This window comes from Antrostomus carolinensis, unplaced genomic scaffold (assembly GCF_000700745.2).
Source record: "Antrostomus carolinensis isolate BGI_N321 unplaced genomic scaffold, ASM70074v2 scaffold15596, whole genome shotgun sequence".
NCBI lineage: Eukaryota > Metazoa > Chordata > Aves > Caprimulgiformes > Caprimulgidae > Antrostomus > Antrostomus carolinensis.
This window is the reverse complement of record NW_010322681.1, coordinates 38,942-59,274: the sequence shown is the minus strand read 5'-3', so window position 1 is coordinate 59,274 and position 20,333 is coordinate 38,942. Positions and strand designations below refer to the sequence as shown.

The window sequence follows — 20,333 nt, the reverse complement described above, 5'->3', positions numbered from 1 at the left end:
AGCACTGGCTTCAGCTCTGGGCATTGCACTTTGGGAAAGACAGGGGCTAACTGAAGAAACTCCAAAGGAGAGCAACACAAATTATCAGTTGCCTAAAAAAAGAAGAAAACACAGAGGTACTGGATTTATGTAGTTTAAAGAAAGTCTCTACAGGGAGACAAGAAGATAGAAATACAAAAATGTTGATGGAAAAGGAAAGGATTGGACCTTTCTCCAGGTCCACCAGGGATGGGCTGAAATTTCACCCAGTGGATTTGATTTTATTATGAAAAGCAAGAGGCTAAAAAACTTGGGTAAATAGTAGGCTGCTGAAAATTGTCATAGCTTTGCTGAAATCAATGGAGTCTGACAGTTTTTGCACCAGCTTGAGGATCAGCATGTTATTTCTTTAACACATTTTAAAGGGGGCATGTCGTCTGCTATAAAACACTTTAGATGAATATACTTCCTTGCATATGTAATTAAAAGTGCTTTAGATACTGAACACTGCAATATAAATCTCATTTAATTTTCATTGCATGCATTCATTTACTTTTTTGCAGTTTTCTGTTTAGCCAGTGCAGTTCTGTATATGGGCAAATCATGCTGCATTTTCTCACATATCAGCACTGTACTTCAGTATTTGGACTGGAGATGTTGTAGGGGAACACACAACCTTTTTCTTCTGTTATTTTGGGGTGAGCTCTTCTAAAAACTGAGCTCATCTGGCTACATCCTTGGGACACACTAAGTTCTTAAGGGAGTTTAAAAACCAGTATACATTTGTGTGGCAGTTAAACCATCAGAATATAGCTTACTGCAAAAGATCCAAAAATTTTCTTATGCATTTAAACCATAAACACCCAGACTGGGAGCCTCTGTTTTAATGGTAATTGTGGGTAACACTGCAGGTATCCTGTTTAACGCACAAAGCAAAGCAGAAGAAATAACCATTAATGATGTTTTATATCGCAAATTTTCATCTGTTTTCAGTATAAAAAAAAATGTAAAGCACCAGAATTTTGTCATTTAGGTAATATCCATAACTTGTGCAGAACAGTGCACCTGAGGCATGCAGGTAGATTATTTTTCATCTCTTATTAAGCTGCTTGCTGTCTCACAGTGTGCTTTTAGTAGACAAAACACAATGTACTTTTGACAAGTTAGTAGAAAATAGGGAGAGCAAAGGAGAGAGAGGAGGAAATCACTTTAAATAGTTTGTTGTTATTTTTGCAGTAATTGCAAAGTACAGCAAGTCATCTGACAAAGTGAGTGAGCCCCTACAAGAAGCGATAAACTCCAATCTCTGTGTATTGTTTTCTGTGGCTTTCTCCAACAGCTCCTTCACACCCTTGAAATATCATTTTTGAAGGCAAGATAGGAGACGGAGTTGCAGTGAAAACGTCACTCCGAAGTGTGGGGACAAATGGACAAGCTTTGGCACAGGCTGCCAAAGCTTTCTTGTCAGTTTAATTACCATTCCCTGGCAGGCGAAAGAGCAGTGTGACTGCCTGAGTGACAAGTAACACACTTCTTGTATCTCCAGGCACTGGGTGTTTGCTAACTTTTTGAAGTTCCTCAGAAAGTAGCTACAGATCTTGAAATATGTAAATGCAGATAATTAAGATGATTAGCACAGACCCTCTCAAATAATGTTGTTTCTTGCTGCCAAGTGCTCTAGGTCACACGGTGGGATGAGATTAATATATCAAAGCTTAGGTTATCCTGGTTACAGGGACATGGGAGCAGCTTGTGTGATGATAGTCACTAGAGTAGCTGGGCAAGCGGATCATAACCACTGCTTGACTTAGAAACCCCAAAACAGGCTATATATATGCAACCCTGACACTAGAATCCTGCATTTTCTTTGGCATACATTATAAAGCAAAAGCTAAATTACAAGACATTTTAATTTGTTTTGTTTTAGTAGGCATATTGTTTTATATCATAAATATTTTAAAGAGGTTATTAAGTTGCTTGTACTTGTTACAACATCCTTTGATGATGTCCTGCATTAGGTTAGTTAGAGAGACAGATGAGATGGGTAGATGGATACCTTGACCTTTAAAACATAATTGTTCTGTTAAGTGAATAATAATGAGCATTTCTTGAGGCAGATAGTCGTAGCTACCTGAAATGTGATGGCTGAAAATAAGCCAGAGAACTCTGGTACTCTATAACACAGGCCTAAGCGGGTTAATAACCCAATTTGTCATCATTAGCAATAAGATGTATTTGACTAAACGTAAGGGTTGGATTCTACCTCCTAAAGGCAGGTGGCCTATGTCTTGGGAATTCTGAGGTACCCTGATAGCAGTGGCACAGCCAAGAGGAGCTGAGGCAGGATGCCCTCACAGACTCATGCGCCCAAATTTAGGGTGCTTGAACTCCTCTCACACTCAAAGGATGGCTAGTCAGTACAGCTGGTAGAGACTGGAGAGACAGACAGCTAAGCATGTGTCCATTATAATGGAAAAATGAACAGATCTCATAGAATCATAGAATACCAGGTTGGAAGGGACCTCAAGGATCATCTGTTCCAACCTTTCTTGGCAAAAACACAGTCTAGACAAGATGTCCCAGCACCCTGTCCAGCTGAATCTTAAAAGTGTCCAATGTTGGGAAATTTCTATTAGGTTAGGCTTAGTCCTGTGCACTCATTCTGATGGTAATATTAAAATGTATCAGAAATCACAGACAATACATGATATCCCATCAAATAATACTACAGAATTTCAGTGCAGTACTGATGCTTTCCAACACCGCTTACAAAAGTTTATAATCAATCTTTTGTTCTTACAGGCTTTTGAAGATATTTACCTTGAAGACAGAAAAAACATAAAAACTATGCTGGAGTATGCTGACAAAATATTCACTTACATCTTTGTCTTGGAAATGCTCCTGAAATGGGTGGCCTACGGCTTCAAGAAGTATTTCACCAATGCCTGGTGCTGGCTTGATTTCCTAATTGTAGATGTAAGTATCATTTTAGAACTACAGTGCTTCTTGTGTTGGTTTTTATAATGCGTAAGAACGGGCTGTGAAGTCTGGCAGCTTTGTGTTTGCAAAATGATAGCTGTCACTCATTCTGAGTAACAACCTTAGGCAAACCTTGAAGGAGGTCTGCAGACTGGATATGTAAACCATACATCCCAGGAGTCAGCGTGCCAGAACAGAGAAGATCACTTCGTGTCATTACTCAGAGGTGTCACCCTGCTAATTTGAGTCACATTCCATTCTTGTCCCTAGGAACTCGTTCTTTCTCTTAGCATTTAACATCTCGTTCCACACCCCCGGCTAGCACAAGGTCTGGTTACCTCTGACTGCTCTGTGCATGACCTCGACACACAAGTCTTTCAGCAGATTAGAGAAGCTGTCCTTGGCATAGTTTCCTGGCAAGGCTGCCAGCAGCACGTAACAGTATGTTCAGTACCATCTCCCAAGTATTTACCATTGAAGGAGTCCAGAAGAAGGTGTGAATAGTCAATATTACAAAACCTCATAAAATACTCCAAATCCTTGAAATATTGCAATGCTTAGTTCTCCTATGAGGATAATCCTTAAAAACAAGTAATAATTGAACAAAAAGGGAGCTCATGCCCCAGGTTGCTAGAACCAGGCATGTGCCCTCCGAAGCTTCACATTGCCTGGATGTGGGATCTGCCAAATTCAGGAAAAGCTAGCAACACCGCGTCCTCCAAATGGGGTTTAACATTTCATCACAGCCTATCAATATGGAGGCAATTATCTCCCCGAGGCCATTCCTTATTAGCTTGAGGTATTAATACGGAAGACTGGCAGAGCTTTGCCATGACTATAACTTTTAAACTTTTGATAAATTATTTTTCCCCATTTTACATCTGAACCTTGACTCAGGGGAGAACTGCACTTTCTTTGGCCCCAGTCCAGGAAAGCACTTTGACAGGACAATTTACTAGTTTGAAGTTATGGACATGTCTAAGTGCACTGCTGGATCAGAGCCTTTGGAAGCTTCTCCAGAGCTTTAATAAATTGATTATGAAAAGGAAGTTCTTTACATAAATTGTAGGAAATAAATTCCTCTTATGATACATGCTTGGAAACCTCTTAAAGGGAAGACACTCATTTTTCACAGATTAGCTTCAATAGAAGAGGAAGGCCTGGTTTAATTATCTAACCACAAAATTGGAAACCACCAGTTCCTAAGTTATAGCCCAGCCCTGAAAACTCTGCTTACTGTGGTTTAGGTCGAATGACAGCTTTTTTTTCCTAGTTTCTTCATCTGTAAAATTGGACTAATAGGACTTACCTAAAATATTGTATGGGCTTCCAAGAATTTGTTATTGGAGACAGTATTTTAATGAACTTCTGAAGACTAGAAGGGTTGGATGAGGGCTTAATATTGCCACAACTATAAATAGGGGTCTTCCTGATGGGAACAACAATTTGCACAATGAATGCACTGAAGTAGTTTGGAGACTTGCTGCATCATCAATAGTTCGAAATGAGTTACCAATTGTTAGAAATATGTACCTTACAGCATGGTAAATATTTAATACCAAAGAGAATAAAAGGGGAACTAAGCTAAATCCTGTCCTCCAGGTGAAAAGGCCCCATTGAACAGAAACTACACAAGAATGCAAAGTCAGTATGTAAACCCAAAACTTAGGCACATATTTGCTTTTTAATGGTGGTCTTTGTGAGCATAATGATGAATTGTAAAAGCAGCCATAAGTGAGCTGGGGAAAGGGGCTTCATCTCTCCTGCCATACATCCACAGCACATGTGGCATAAAATAGTGCTGTGGGGGAAAGCAGACCACGAGCCCCTGGGAATCCCCTTATGCCCAGCAAATCCACTCCAGACCCTTCTTACTGACCCAGAGTTTTTTATTTTCTTAACCCTGTTTGAAAGTGTTGCAGGCTCCTGAGCCAGCCAAAAAGTTGTTCCATCCTTAAGTTGGTTTAGTTCATAATTGACTCTAGGAAATCACTTGCCCGCTAGTGTTCTCAATGAATAAAGCTTTTCTCCATGCCCCATTCTTTTCTTCAAAGTAACTTCCCAATGAGAATTATGAGAACCCGGTACCATATTTTTAGCAGATTTAACAGATGCTCTTCTCCTACTCTATTGCTTACACACCCTGCCACTCTGAATTGGCAGAGTAACATGCTATAATTTTTCCAGCACACTTTTTACTTCAATTTACATATTCTTTTTGGTTCTTTGAGAAACAAATCACTGCAACTGAGCTGCAGAAGGGAGTGAATGGGCAAATTAACTGCTCCGAAAGAAGCAGATGAACCACTTGTCTTATTTTCTCAATTTTATTTCTTTAAAATTATTCACTTAAAAATTCCTGATCTGCAAATTATTCATTAGCAGTTTGGTATCGGTATTCAAAATTCAAGCTGTGATGGTTGATTTTTCATTGGACATGTGAAACCATCATCTGTGTTTTCTCATTGTACAAATGCAACTCAGAATCTTTTTTCTGTTGTGAATAATTCATAAAAGCAGCTCAAAATTTGCAAGTATTCACTATTTCTAAATGGGAAGTGAGCCCAGAGGGGGTATAAGTATATTGCTGCTGACTTTTTTTTTAATTGTCTTTTTTTTTTAACTTACCCTGACTTGTGAAAGACCTTTGACACTTATTTGAGCCTGTGAAACAGTGAAGATCCCATCTCACAAATGTGGATTACTAAAATTCTATCTTGCAAAGCCTGAACATCAAAACACAAAGTAATCCACAAACTGAGAGCTATTTTTGCAGGATGTAGAATCCCTAAAGGATGATCTCTGATAATGGGCGTCTCTGCATCTCAAAGAAGTGTGCTAGTGTAGCAAAACCGTGAGAGAGCTTTTAAATGCATTGCAATACAATAAAGTCCTGTCAACAATGCTGCAACAGATTTCTTTCAGAGGAAGGGAGAAAAGAGTAATCAAACCACAAAATACAACCTCATTTCAACTTAGGGCACTTGGAAAAGATGCCTTAGATGTCTGCTGAAATTTGGATATACTGAACAAACAGCACTAAGGTACCTTTATATGTGTTACTTGCCTGCAAATGACAAGTATACTGCTAGAAGTAATTCCCTAAACTACAAATACAGCTTCTCTATGCACATGAATTGGAATGGTGGGCACTCAGTTCACAGCTTTTTTTCAAATGAGGGAAAAGTAGAGACCTCAATATATCTGAAGTGTAGACAGACATCAATATCACCATCAGGAATGGTGTTCATGCACAATCCTCTTTGCTAGGATGAACAGGCAAATATTTTCACAAAGAATAGATATTTTCCAAACATTCACGCAATCAAAACCTCTTTGTACAAAGCAGATTAAAGAGTCTGAACTTGGCCAGAGATGGAGGCGCATGGCATTCAAACCAAATGTTTGTGAAAACTGCTTTCAACCAGGCATGTCCTACAACAGGCAGAGACAGTTGCGTTTTAAAAGAAGGGGCAGATAAACTCCACCGGTTGTGCATGCTGGTGTCATGTTTGATATTCCTTTCAGTTGTTTCCCCTGACCTATAAATATTATCTTGAGCTTATCTAGTTTGAGCTTCTGCCAGTTAATTCTGAGCTATGTCCCCATCTCTGCTGACAGTAGATGGATTATTCCACCACAGTGGTCAGTTCAGGAAAGGCATCAATCTGGAGCTTAGCATCATTCAAAGACTAAAGGTATTGCAGTCAACACCTTCTTTGCTCGCTGATCATGCATTGAAGGCAGAGTGGAGAGACCAGTACCCAGAATCACAGAATTGTAGTAGTTGGAGAAGACCTTTAAGGTCACTGAGTCCAACCATAAACCTAACACTAACAATTCCACCTCTAAACCATGTCCCTAAGCAACTTGTCTACCTGTCTTTCAAATACTACTAGGGAAGGTGACTCCACCACCTCCAAGGGCAGCCTGTTCCAATTCTTGACTACCCTTTCAATGAAGAGGTTATTCCTAACATCCAATCTAAACCTCCCCTAGTGCAACTTGAGGCCATTAAAAGATCCTACAGAAGCTGTCATGAGAAAGCTCTCAGGAAAGGGGTGTAAAGTCCCTAACTTATTAGTAAGAATGCTCAGAAAAAAAGTCACAGCTAAGTTTAATTGCTTGTGGCATACACAGAAAAATCCTCTTAAACGGGCACTAATGTAATCTCTCTACAAAAGGCCATTATCACAAATCCATGATCTCCATTGTAGCTTTTGGGTTCAATTTAATTGACCAAAAGTTAGTTCCAATCCAGGCTTAAAAAAAACCTGATTGTCATTTACTGATTTAAGAGATGAGGGAAGCTGAGGGGTTTCTTTACCAAGTCTTTCTAAGATTAACCCACCTTTCAAGATTTGATACTTGGGAAAGCTATTTTTTTAGTCAATTGCTTTTTTAAAGATGCTGACAGCCTCCTGCCCCTTCAGCCATCTCCAGCAATGGCCCCCAATGCTATTTCCTGCAGTGGGGAGGGGAAGATGGCCAAGAAGGGCCAAGGTGGTCAAGAAGACCAACGACTTCCTGGCTTGTATCATAAACAGTGTGGCCAGCAGGACCAGGGAAGTCATTCTTCCCCTGTACTCGGCATTGGTGAGGCCGCAACCTGAATACTGTGTCCAGTTTTGGGCCCCTCATTACAAGAAGGACATTGAGTTGCTGGAGTGTGTCCAGAGAAGGGTAACAAAGCTGGTGAAGGGCTGGAGAACAGGACTTATGAGGAGTAGCTGAGGGAAATGGGATTGTTTAGTCTAGAGAAGAGGAGGCTGAGGGGAGACCTTATCACTGTCTACAACTCCCTGAAAGGAGGGTGTAGTGAGGCAGGTGTGTGTCTTTTCTCCCAGGTAACAAGTGATAAAACAAGAGGAAATGGCCTCAAGTTGTGCCAAGGGAGGTACAGATTGGATGTCAGGAAAAAATTTCTTCACTGAAAGGGTTGTCAGGCACTGGAAGGGGCTGCCTAGGGAAGTGGTTGAGTCACCATCTCTGGAGGTATTTAAAAGATGGGTAGATGCGGTGCTCAGATATATGGTTTAGTAGCGGACAGGTATGGTTGGACTCGATGATCTCAAAGATCTTTTCCAGCCAAATGATTCTATGATCCTAAAATTATCTTTAGTTCTCACTTTTTGCCCTGGTGCCTCACTAGTTTCTCTCCAGCTGAGTCACCACAGAGAAAGATGCTCCTTTCCTCCCTTTTCCCAACGAGCCTGCTTTGCCGCTGTGGAGGCAGGGGCTCACAACAGCTTTAAGCAGTATATCTGTATGCAAAGTAGTTCGAGCAAGGCTTAGCAATGAATTTTGAGGCCAGACATCTCAAATTAGTTATTCAACAAGTCCACTAGGCAGGATTTTGTAGATGTTTTTATGACAGTAAAATAATATGTAGGTTTCCCCCCTTCATTTTGTGAATGGTTATGATAGAACATGTTTCTGGTGTTTGCCTGGAGCTGCTGAGTTTGTGCCTAGAGATCTGTATTCCCCATTGAGCAGCTTTCCAAATTTCCTGTTTGCTGCCAAATTTCCTGTTTGCTTGTTTGAGAACTGCTCATGGATGTTCAGTCATTAAATGCACCATCATTTTCACTGAATGCTTAAAAAAACACAGATATTACATTTTCTGAGATACTTTCCTGGAAAGCATGTGCTCTAAGATTTCTAGTTAGGATACTTCACTGCCAGACAAGTTGAAAAGCAGCTCATAATCTTTGAGTTTGAGACGAACAATTTAAAACAGCCTTTCTATCTCTAGTTAAAAATTGAATCAAATTAACTTATGCCCTTGTGTTGGATTGTCTTTAAGTGACAATTAGAGACTTGCTGTGTGAAGTAAATATTGATGGCTTCTGATTACTTTAATTGTTTTTTCCATCTGTATTCCCTGTTGATTAGCAAGGTGATTTCTGTTTGCTTTGCCAGTAATTACACAATCTACTGTAATGAGTTGTTCCCAAACAGCACTGAAATCTGATTTGTGTTCACGGGAAACTATCCTAAAAACATGTGAATTTTGTTTAGTTTCTGTTCAGAAATGCACATAGGGAAAGAATTACAAAAATACAGCTGAGGCAAAGTAAAAATAATATAGCTTGTCACTTGGAGAAGCATCTTAAGAGTGAACTTATTAGTGCTCTTTGCAAGTTATCAAAAATCCATTAATTACAACAGAGTATTATTACTTCAGAGGTCATTTTTTACTAGTTTTCTTCCAGATTCTTAAAGCAAATGCTCCTGTGGGATTTCCGAAGATGTCTCATTGCACATTCTTGTGGGCTTCTGCTGATGGCATAAACCTCCCAGATAACTAATAGAAAAGCAAACACCTCTCCAGAAGCCAGGGAGCCTGGTGTTGAAGGAAAAAAAAAAAAAAAAAAAAAAAAGTTAAAAAATGCTGGTTTATAAAAAATGCTGGTTTACTACATATTGGCTAATTCAGGATAAGTGGGAAAAAAAATCCACATGAAAATGAGATAAGTGGTTTTAATGTGTGTTAGCAGGTCAGGGGACACTGTAAATCTCTCTTCTGCCTCCCCACACTTTATCTCAACATAACACATGCAAAAACATCCAAATGTCTTGTCTTATCTTGGTTTGCACTTCATGTTAGTTACCACATAGATGCTAAAAGGAGAGCAACCAGGCTTTGACAAGTAGAAGCACAAGCTTGTTTTCAGACAAGACTCAATAGGACAAAGCACATTGCAGCTGGAGGAAAAGGGACAGTAAACAAAGGTGAGGAGAAAAATCCAGTAGTAAGCATAGCTCACTGCCTACCTACACCTTGCAAAACAGACACAATATGAAGAATTACTGCAATTACTAAAGAATTTCAATTGCTGAGAGAGAATTTCCACTTTTGAAAGTGGTGTAAAAAACCCATCTCAGATTGTCCAGAACTAGATCTACCAATCATTTTCAATTCTTGAAGTTAGTTAAGCATGAAACACATTTCAATGTCCTTTTTTAGAAGAATATGCTTGAATAGAAAATAATGAATAAACCCCTTTGAGCTCTTGCATGCAGCTTGCTTGGCCCTTTCCAGTGCTCTCAGTGTAGCAACCAATTTCATTATACAGAGATGTTCTCCCTTGCCCAGAGGATCAGGACTGGGACAGAGTTGTAGTCTGTATTTAACAGTCCAGACAGTCCCACACACTCTGCAAGGACAGAGGAGGATTGTCCTACAGTTCCTCCTCCTGAGGACCAGCACCTTTGCAACCCCAACTGTTGCAGACTGCAAAATGCCTTCCCATCACCCTGTGGCTCCATCCAGGATGGCCACGGGCCAGTCAAGAGACTGACAGAAGGAAGAGGGGGAAGGAAGAATGAAAGGAGAGATGTAGCCTGCAGAGGGGTCCAGGACTCTTTATTAGGGGGATGAGAGATCAAAGCAATTGGGATGCAACTTGAAAGTTGTGCCCCTGTAGTGCGGAGACTCTGTGCTGGCCTCCTGCCCTGGTATGACTGGCTTTGGGGTGCTTTGTGCTAAGGCAAATTAAGATGAGGACTCATACTCGTAGTACATAGGATTCCTACTTGTATCATTGTCCTTTCTGGCAGAAAGCAGGGCATCTATAATTATTCAGAGTCCCTATCCATCCTGGCATATTCAATACAGTATCAGGATGAACTGAGGTTCAAGAATCCAACTAAACAGAGATGATTTTCAAGCTAAAACTGTAATATTTCCCATATCAACTTGATATTTTTCATATGGATTTGGAACATCTGATTAAATGAATGCTTTAGGGAATCAAGCAAACAGCACCTTGTGGAAACAGCACAAACAGATTTTTCTCCCTCTTTTTTTTTTTTTTTTTTTTTTTTTTAAATATATATATGTCATGTCATAGGTAAGTAGGGTTAATCCTAATCCTGCCCAGAAATAAGCATATGTTCAGCTCAGCAGCTCAGCACCTCAACTCCCACCGACTGGGATGGAAATGGAGCAGAGTTGATGGGGCTGAGCCCCCAGCAGAATGTTCTCTCAGTAATCACTATGCACACCCCTGGCATTATAACGCTATCTTCAAATAATAAATAATAATCAAGCCTATTCCCATCTACTTCTGACAACAGCATTCAACATCAAGAAGGTATCCTGGGATGAATCCTGCTATATTTTTTGAGATCTTTTTAAGGGGAAAAGATCATTTCTCTTCAGCTGCCCTAAATCAAAGCTGTCTCCACATGGCATCTGGATGAGAAGTAGAATGTAGTTGATGATGAAGAAATTGTTCTTCTCTAAATCCCAGTAGAAATACCAGACTTTTCAAGGCAGCTGCACCCGCATAGCCACCACTGCTGCAACAAGGACAAAGACTTTGGGTCTTGGCCAAGGTTTGGCTGATCAAGAAGTGTCGCATGGTCCCCAAAATTCACAACGATCCCTCTGCCATCCCTACTCATTGCTGATAAACAGGACCTGGAGGTGTGGCAAAGGTGTCTGTTTGCAGTGACAAGATGAATTGAGACAGGCTGAAAATCCACTTGGAAAGGGTGGGGTGGGAAAACTGCAAGTCAATAAGTCAGTTTGCCGGCTTGCTGGATGTAAGCTCGCAGCAGCAGGTCATTGAACTTGCCCTGAGTAATTAACTGAGGTTTAATTCTTGATTCACAGCCATCTACCTTGGGAATTGACTGGAGTTGTTAGAAAAGCCTGAGCAGGTGTAAAGGAGGTGACAGATTAAGAGAACAGCAAGACATAAAGAGGTTCTTCTGGAAACTGCCAGGAAGCAATTAGGATGCAGGAATGATTTATTTAAAAGCATTTAAGCCAACAAGAGTGGCACATGCTGTTTGCAACAAGGCTGCCTTCTGAAAAGGAAACATCGCCTCAAAAAGCGTAGACATGAGGAGCAGGAAACAAGCTGAGAAGATGGAATATTAACAGAGTTTTGCAGCCTTAGTTTGAGTATTAGATGGAGGAAACAAAAAAAAAAAGAAGAGGAGATGTCATGGAGAAAAAAAGCACAAGTGGATGATGTGGATGATGTAAAAGCCATTTTTAAACTGAGTTATAAGTAGCGTCAGGCTTTCCAGGACATAATTTTTGTTTATAATTAATTGAGGCACTTGTGTAGCCCATCATATTAAAATACACGAGAGCACTCCACAAGCAGTAATGAACTCGCTGCTAGTGAGGGAAGCTGTTCATTAACTCGTTTACAGATGTGCTTTCATCTCCATGCCATGGACTAACTCTAGAGCAGCCCTAAGGAGTTCGTAGTCTTTACTTGAACGTGAGGATTGTGATAGAAGGAAGCAGGTAGCAGAGGTGGGAATTTGGTTTAGGTCACCTTAATCTCTTTCTAGCATCCTAATTTTAAGACTTTAATTTTATGCCCTTCATTCATAATGTGCACTTCCTGAATTGGCAGGTGCAATCATACAGTTAGACACCTATATTGCAGAAAATGCAATGTCAGAGTGAAAGGGTAAAGAGATATATAAAAAAAAAAAAGGTGAAAAAGGTAATAATAGATGTCTGCTCAAAAATGGCAGATGCTAAAGGGAATATCAATCTTACTACAAGCCTTTTTCACCCAACAGTATTTCAGAGTGGAAATAAGAAGTCCCATGTATTTCAATTTATTTGCAAATTCTCTTTTCCCTGTAGTTTTTCCAGTTTGCATTTGGGGTACAGACCTAATTTTGTTCCTTTTCAAATCAAGGGGAGCAACTTGGGACTACAGGCCTGGCTTTTAAAGACACTGGGCTTCTTCTTGGGCTGTGAAGATCTGCTCTTTGGGTAATGCTATCCTTGGCAGCAAAGGACAGGAGAAACCAGACTGGATTGAAAAGAGGCACCCAAAGTTATCTAAGCTCTTTTTCTTCTACTCTTTTTTTTTTTAAAAAAAAAAAAGTAGAATTAGAGGGGGAGAGACAAGTGTTCCTGGGGCACAAAAAAAGCTATTTGAAAGCAGTGGAGGCCTCCATTAGCAGAAACTGCTTATTTAAATAAGTGGCCAGAGCTTTCAACTCAGCTCTGTGTTCCCCTTCGGATGCTGGGTTTTTTTCCCTGCTCCGTCCCCTCTAATTTGAACAAGCAGGTTAATTTGATTAAATCCCTAGCTGCATAAAACATATGCTGTTGCCCAAATGGGGAAGGAGGTCTCCTCTTCTTCCCGAGACAGCAGCTTGCAGGGCATCTCTTACAGCTGTGTGCTGCAGCAGGCAGACGTTTAGTAGAGGTTCTCATGAGTTTTAGGATTTATATGACCAGCCAAGGAGGATTTTTGCCATTGCCCAGGCAGAACTCCTTGTTCCCTGGGCTCTGCTATTAATTAATCTCAATGGTGATCTGGGGTTAATTAAAAAACACAGTATATGTCGAGAAGCATCTGCCTTTGAATGGTGCTGCTCAGGTCTGCTTCCAGCTTGGTCCAGTGGATGCTTTGCCGATTATTGGAAATTATGTGCTTTAAGGCTGGTGGGAAGGAACACAAAAAAGAGAGGAGCAGACTTTATTCCAGATCAAACCCACCTCCTTGCTATAGGAAACGCTGTCAGCCTTAGGTGAAACACTGCTCCCAAAGACTTCACCCTTCAGATAACTGCCACCGGCATAATTTCATGGCTAAGGAGTTCTGTGTGTGCTACTAATATGCTATGAAAGTGTATGTATATAGGAAGGAACCCCACTACTGCTATAAATGCAATAGCTGCTTGTGGAAAAGAGTCTGTGATCTTTTGATTAAAGACCATTTCCCCTGTGTGTACTCAGAGGAAGCTTCATTATTGCACTTCCTACTTTATAACTGTTTTTTCTGCAGTTTTAAAACTCTCTTTTGACAGCTTTACTGGGATTTGCATTAGTTTACAACACTGATTTTCTAAGTCACTGACAGATAGTGAAGACATATATACCTATTGTATAACTTTATCTCTGTGTGTTCATAGTGAACAATTTTAATTGTAAAAAAAATCTGCATATCTGTTAAATTTTGAATTACTGTGAGCACTAATGTGCTCCCTATGGGATTCTTCAAGGAGTTTTAGATTTTTGATAGTTTAAAGAAATCTACCATATAAAGACTGCTCTTAGAAAGAAGCTGAAACATTTTTCAAGGAACTCACTTTGCTTTTGTTCCCCTGACACTTTGCTCCTCTAAGGTGGACACATGACACACTGTGGCTGGTATGTAGAGACAACACTGAGCATGGTGGCAGCCTAAGACTAAATAAGGCATAGTTCTCATCTCAAGAATTACAATATCTCATTAAAACAGTAAAACACAAACAGTGACAGTTACTGAAAAAACATCCTGTTTACCAGATAAGACTTTTTTTTATTTTTTTTATTTTGGTCAAATATAATCTAGTAGTGGGTTGTTAAAATAATTAAGAAATTCAGACATTAATCTCATTAGAACATAGTAGTGATTTGAACAGTTGTCAGTGAGGTTAGTCTCTTTCCAGAGATCATTGCCTGTGTTCTAGCAGTCTAAATTCATTGATTCTTCTTGATTTTGCCCTGGAAACACATATGAATGTCATACAATGGGACACTCTAGCCCAGAGCTGCTAATGCCACTAAGCCACATAGATGACAAGAGGCTGTCTTTCAAAACACCAACCACAGGCCTGGTAATTCCCGTGGCTGGTATTTAGATCTAGAGTGCAATGCACTCACAAGGTTTAAAAGCTCTCATTTTTTTTTCTTGAGCCTAACACTGAAAGTGACAGAAATGAAAGCTATGGGGTTCCTTTATCTCTCCCTTTACCCAGCTCCAGGAGGCTTTCATACAAACCATTGAAAAATCTACGGAGATAAACTTGCATATAGAAATATGTAGGAATATAAAAATACAGGAATATAGGTCTATAGGTATATAGATATGATATATTTATAGATACATAGACAAAACTGTTGCTGGGCAAAGAAAGTAAGGAACATGGTCAAAAAAACTTCCCTAAATGCCAAGGTCAGAGAGACCTCAACACCCTCTGCCTGTCTACAATGGCAAGAAGAAAACAAGGTGTGTAGGTAACATCAACATGGCTTTGCCTTAAGCCTGAGCTTTGCTGGAAAAATCTATCATTGAGCAGGGCAGTAAATGCTGACCTTTTTAGGGTTTCCACTCTTTTGGGGTGGACTAAATTTAGGAAAGTCCCTGAAAGCACTGAGGCTGGGCTTTTGTTGGAGTGTGCTGAGATGATCTGAGAAAGCAAAAGGGAAGAGCTGCCACATGATTCAAATCCTAGCCCGTGTGATTGGTGAGACTTTTGTCATTAATGTCTGTGGATACAGCATTGCAAACACTGATTTATGAGGACCACTCCCCACCTTAGAAATCCTCATTGCTGACCAGGTTGTATACTGGGGTTCACCCTAGATAGAAAATTCCAGTGATAACATTGTCCAGGGGACTTCAGAGGCACCAAATGAACAGCAAGTCAAGCTGGAGCAACCAACACAAGAAGGACAGACCTGTTAGAACGAGTCCAGAAGAGGCCACAAGGATGATCAGAGGGCTGGAGCACCTCTGCTGTGAGGACAGGTTGAGAGAGTTGGGGTTGTTCAGTCTGGAGAAGAGAAGGCTCCGGGGCACCTTCTGGCGGCCTTCCAGTAACTGAAAGGCCTACAAGAAAGCTGAGGAGAGACTTTTTAAAAGGTCAGGTAGTGACAGAACAAGGGGTAGTGGCTTCAAACTGGAAGAGAGTAGATTTAGATTAGACATTAGGAAGAAATTCTCTCCTGTGTGAGTGGTGAGACACTGGCACAGGTTGCCCAGAGAAGCTGTGGATGCCCCGTCTCTGGAAGTGTTCAAGGCCAGGCTGGATGAGGCTTTGAGCAACCTGATCTCGTGGAAGGTGTCCCTGCCATGGTAGGGGGTTGGAATTAGTTGATCTTTCATGTCCTTTCCAGCCCAAGCCATTGTATGATTCTATGAGATGAGGAGGAATAGTCTAGAGCTAACACAGAGGATATTATTACTTTGTTAATTTAAGGGTAAGGAAGGTTTAGGTGGAAAGCTGTGAAAGCTTCTTAGTAAGATCTAGCAGGTTCTGGAAAGACCATCAAGAGAGATGCTAGAAGCAGAGAAACTGCAAATAAGAACAATAATGAGGCTTCTTGGGTCTCAGGAAGTGCACAGGAGGATGAGAGACTCCCAGGCTTACCTGTTAGCACACATATACCATGTGAAAGGTGAAGGTGAAGTGAAAGCTCAAGCCCAAGAGCAAGTTGTGCATTTTATCAGAAATGGTTCCAGGCAATAGCGAGTCCTCGGGATTAACCTACCCTCCACAATGTCACAGTGCTGCTTGTTCTTCAGAAGTATTTTTTCCTGAAAAATCTATAAAACTCTTTGCAAGCAAACACTGAAAGAATTAGAAATGTGTGCCATATTGTTAATCTGGAGGTTACACTGACCCTGGAGGTGTTACCTGGGTGCCAGTATGTTTCTGATACCTTAGCAGAACCTTAGAACAACTCTGGGCTGCACAGTCTTGTAACAGGAAAAAAAAAAGGAACAGAAACAGCTGAGTTCACCTTTTGCTGTGATTATGTGGGGCAGTCAGCACCAATTTTGAAAACTGCTTGATTTTTTTCCTAAAAATAGCCTTCCGGGTCACTTTTAATCAAGTCCAAATGGCCAAGTCTCTGAGTTAGTAATTTCTCCAATAAATAAAATTTGACGAGGATACCTTCAAAACCAACAGCCATGCATTTAAACAAGTTGTCTCAAACTCAGTTCTAACTCCAGCATTGTAAATCATTGCCAAATATCACACAGCTTCAGAGCCTAATCCTCTGAAGAGATATCTAATGCTGTGTAAATCTGTGTCAGGAGGACAACAGCACCTGTGATGTGTTTCAGGGTGATATTTACAGCACTGCAAAGAGAACGGTAACCCACTCGAATCCAAAATCTGGCCTTGTAGGATTTGAAGAGAACATCTTCTACTTGAGAGGAGGAGGAGTTATAGGACATAAATCCAGGATGAGGGAGGAAGCATGCAGATGCATGAACCAAGGCAGTTTGAAGACCTTGAGATCTGACTTACAGTCATTGCGGGTGAAGCTGGCAAAGGGTGTTGGGTGCTCTGTATTTGATTAATTTTCCTTTAAATATCTACGTTCATTTTACTGAAGAATGAGCTTCCTGTCAAATTTGTGAGTGTTCAGAACTTGGTTTCTATCATTGAGCATGCTATCATTGAGCTATTTTTCTTACACTTCCAGCCTTTCTGGATAGGGAGTTGCAAGGCTTTGTGGGGTTAAGGCCATTTTCTGTACTAAACTCTCTGCCAAAGACAGAAATATATGCCAAAGTGTTATATCCTATCATGATATCTCAATAATGCCAATTATATTACAGTTTTAAGATGACTTAGTTGAATGGCTTCAGTATAGAAGTATGCTGCATATTTATTTACTGCTATTAGACAAATCCTTCAGCCCTTTCTCCTTATTTAGACAACATTAAGTCAATGGGAGAGAGAATGGAAGGAGAAGGGTTTAGATTGTATGTTAATGCAACTTCAGAGTAAAGGATGTAATCAAGGCTGGTAAGGAATAGGGAAGATAAAAAATGGGTGCTGCCTCAGTTTGGGAGTGTTGGTGAGTTTAAGATGGTTTTAAAGTCAAACTCAGATTTTCATCTTTAACTCTGAGCATTAACTGAGCAGGATTTACGTGAAAGAGCCATTACTAGTGAATGTATATAGAGCCTATAGCTCTATCCCAGCTAAAAATCAGGACAATTACTTACTGTAAAATATCTTCCTAGATAAGCTCATGTCATGGGTTTAGATCTGCTTTCTTAGAAATGGAAGCAAAGGCTTCACTGTTGATTTTTACCTCCCTAGCATCTAAGGGTCTTAAGACATCAGGCCTTGAATCCAGTCTGCCTGTCTACTGAGATGTTTTTATGGCACACTCACCACTAAAATGCAGAAGTGTTTATTAAGACCTTCCTTCTGCATCAGCCACTGGGTCTGTACATGGGAGGTGAGTTTGTGTCACACCTTGTTAAAGAGTGACATGTTAAAGTATGACAGTCAGCCTCTGTGCCACTTCTTAGTCTGCAAATCTGGGCTGTCTTATCCCAGCAGATATCCAGCCTGCCGCATCCAGCCCAGGTTTGGTGTCTCTGAGACCTCCTGCCCTTAGGCTTGCTGTCACCCACATGCCACAATAAAGCCATCAATAGGTAAATAATTCAACAAATTGAGCAAGTTTTACAAAGATGCTTAGCTGTGCAGACAGTGCTGGTACATAAATAAATGCCTTTTCAGGAGAAAGGTTGCTCCTTAGAGGACACTAGCTTGAGACTTATGGGACCAGGCTTGCCTTACCCTGCTTTATCACAAACGTTATGGGTGATGTTAGGTTGGTCAGCCAGCAGTGGGCTTCAGAGGAAAAATTATCCTGCCCTAAAATGAATAGGAAGATTTCTCACCAGAGCTGGCTGTCTTCATGGGGAAGCCTAGAGTTTCCTTTTACATTAAGCACCTATTTTTTATAGAGTGTAGAAGAATCTCTGGTTTTAGACTTCACTTCTGTCTTTAAAATGGCAATAAAATGCACACCTTCCAGGTAAGGTTTGCACACTCATGTTAGTTAAGTGTGAGATAACCCAATATCGTGATAAATGAGGCTGTGAAAACAGCTAAAGTAAGATGGGAGTAAGGGAACTGTGATGAGCAATATGCATAGGTCTCTGTCTTCTAAGAAAATAACATTTTATAATATGTGGGGATGGATTTTGGTTCCTTTGAGAGCTGTTTCTTTCTCACTCCCTGTTTGGTAAGAATTCAGGCTGTGGATTTGAGCATGCAAACCCCAATTGCTCCATGTGTTTATTAATCTGATCCGTAATCTCCACTGCCATTAAGTTCATCCAGACTCCGGTCCTGTCCCTGATAACATCCACATTTCTGACCAGACTGGGGACTACAAAAGCTCTGAGAACATGAAGAGCATTGGAGCCCTTCCAGTTTTGGAAACAGATCATTTATTTCAAAGAAATAGTCTTTGAGAGATATGAACCTCATCTGTCAAGTTTCCTTCTGCCTTAGAGACTGTGCAGAAACCAGAAAAAGTGAAAAAAGTACAGGATGTGAGAGTCATGTACATAATTCTTTTAGAGTCTATGGTATGTGTCATGTCTATCAGCAACCTAAAAGACTTGTTTCTCATCAATAAGTTTAAGAGTGGTAATTGAATGCTAACATTAAAATCTTTTATCTCTGCTGGAAATGGTTAGATGTTTCAGGTGCTTTAATCAAGAAAACCCTAAACTATAACACTTATGTGACTCATCAGATTTTCAGTAGTGGAAGATACACACACCTTGAGGAGTGTATGGGAAACCTACAGCATGGGCATCACAGAGAAGTGATTTTGTAATGCTGATCTCATCCACTTTGTGCAACACAGCATTAAGAAGATTTCTGTGTGCTTAGTTAAAAGAAAACTGACATCTTCAAAAGTCTGTTTTCTATAAATTCTGCATTAAAGTGGAAACAATTTTTTTGTGAGTTGGTAAGAGTTCTGTATATGTATGCGTGTAAAAACCTCCTTTTCTCTGTGTTGGTCTAATTTAATGGCTTCCATTTAAGGTTTGTTGGTTGTTGGGTTTTTTTTCCCCCACTGTTCCAGCTGTTTCCAACTAACCAGCTGTTTCTTTTCAGGAAGAAAAGTCAGAAGTGAAAGAAAATGGCAGGACTGCACTAAAAGATTGGATTTTTGCTTTGTTTCTCCATTCAGGTCTCTTTAATAAGCCTCATAGCCCATGCACTTGGATACTCTGAGATGGGCCCCATTAAGTCCCTCAGGACCCTCCGAGCCCTGCGACCATTAAGAGCATTGTCACGATTTGAAGGGATGAGGGTAAGAACAGATAAAGCATCAATCAAAGCTCAACTGTGTGACATCAAGCATGTAACAAGGAGCAGCTGCACGTGGTTTTGTCTTCATTTTGTCTGCCAAAGGAAATGAATGATAATTCCGTATCAAAACAACAAAATCAGAAATCCCTCCTTTGTCTTGACTGCAATTGTATCATTACAGCTTTATCCTCTGGTGGATTTCGTGATAAACTAATCCTGCTGCCTAATTTGTCATATTGCGCTTTAAGAAACAGCTTTTTGGCCGAGGAAGCATCTGGCTAACAATTACCCCTCAATTATAAGGCACATCAGGGGAATAACCAAGCTAAGAGTTTGCTCCCTTCTTTTGACATGTATGAAAATGACTGGGAAAGGTCTTAAGGACTTTTTTTTACCAATAATTTTTGCAAAAATTAGAAATGCTAAAGATAGAGAAAGCAAATTAATAATTATATAAAATCTTTCCTTTGAACAGACTGCAGTTTTAATATGGAATATCAGGATTAACATTAAAATCATGTAGCTTGTGT

At 40.3% G+C, this 20,333-nt stretch overlaps 1 protein-coding gene across 1 annotated transcript in view; it reads left to right on the top strand.

The window, feature by feature from the left end:
- Positions 1-20,333, top strand: part of LOC104526782 (sodium channel protein type 5 subunit alpha) — a gene marked incomplete at its 5' end in the record, with an annotated part of 72,507 nt that overhangs the window by 33,181 nt on the left and 18,993 nt on the right. Inside the window, 2 exons of the mRNA XM_010170331.1 lie at positions 2,782-2,955; positions 19,682-19,804. Coding sequence (XP_010168633.1) covers positions 2,782-2,955; positions 19,682-19,804 — 297 coding nt within the window. The remainder of the gene's footprint in view (positions 1-2,781; positions 2,956-19,681; positions 19,805-20,333) is intronic.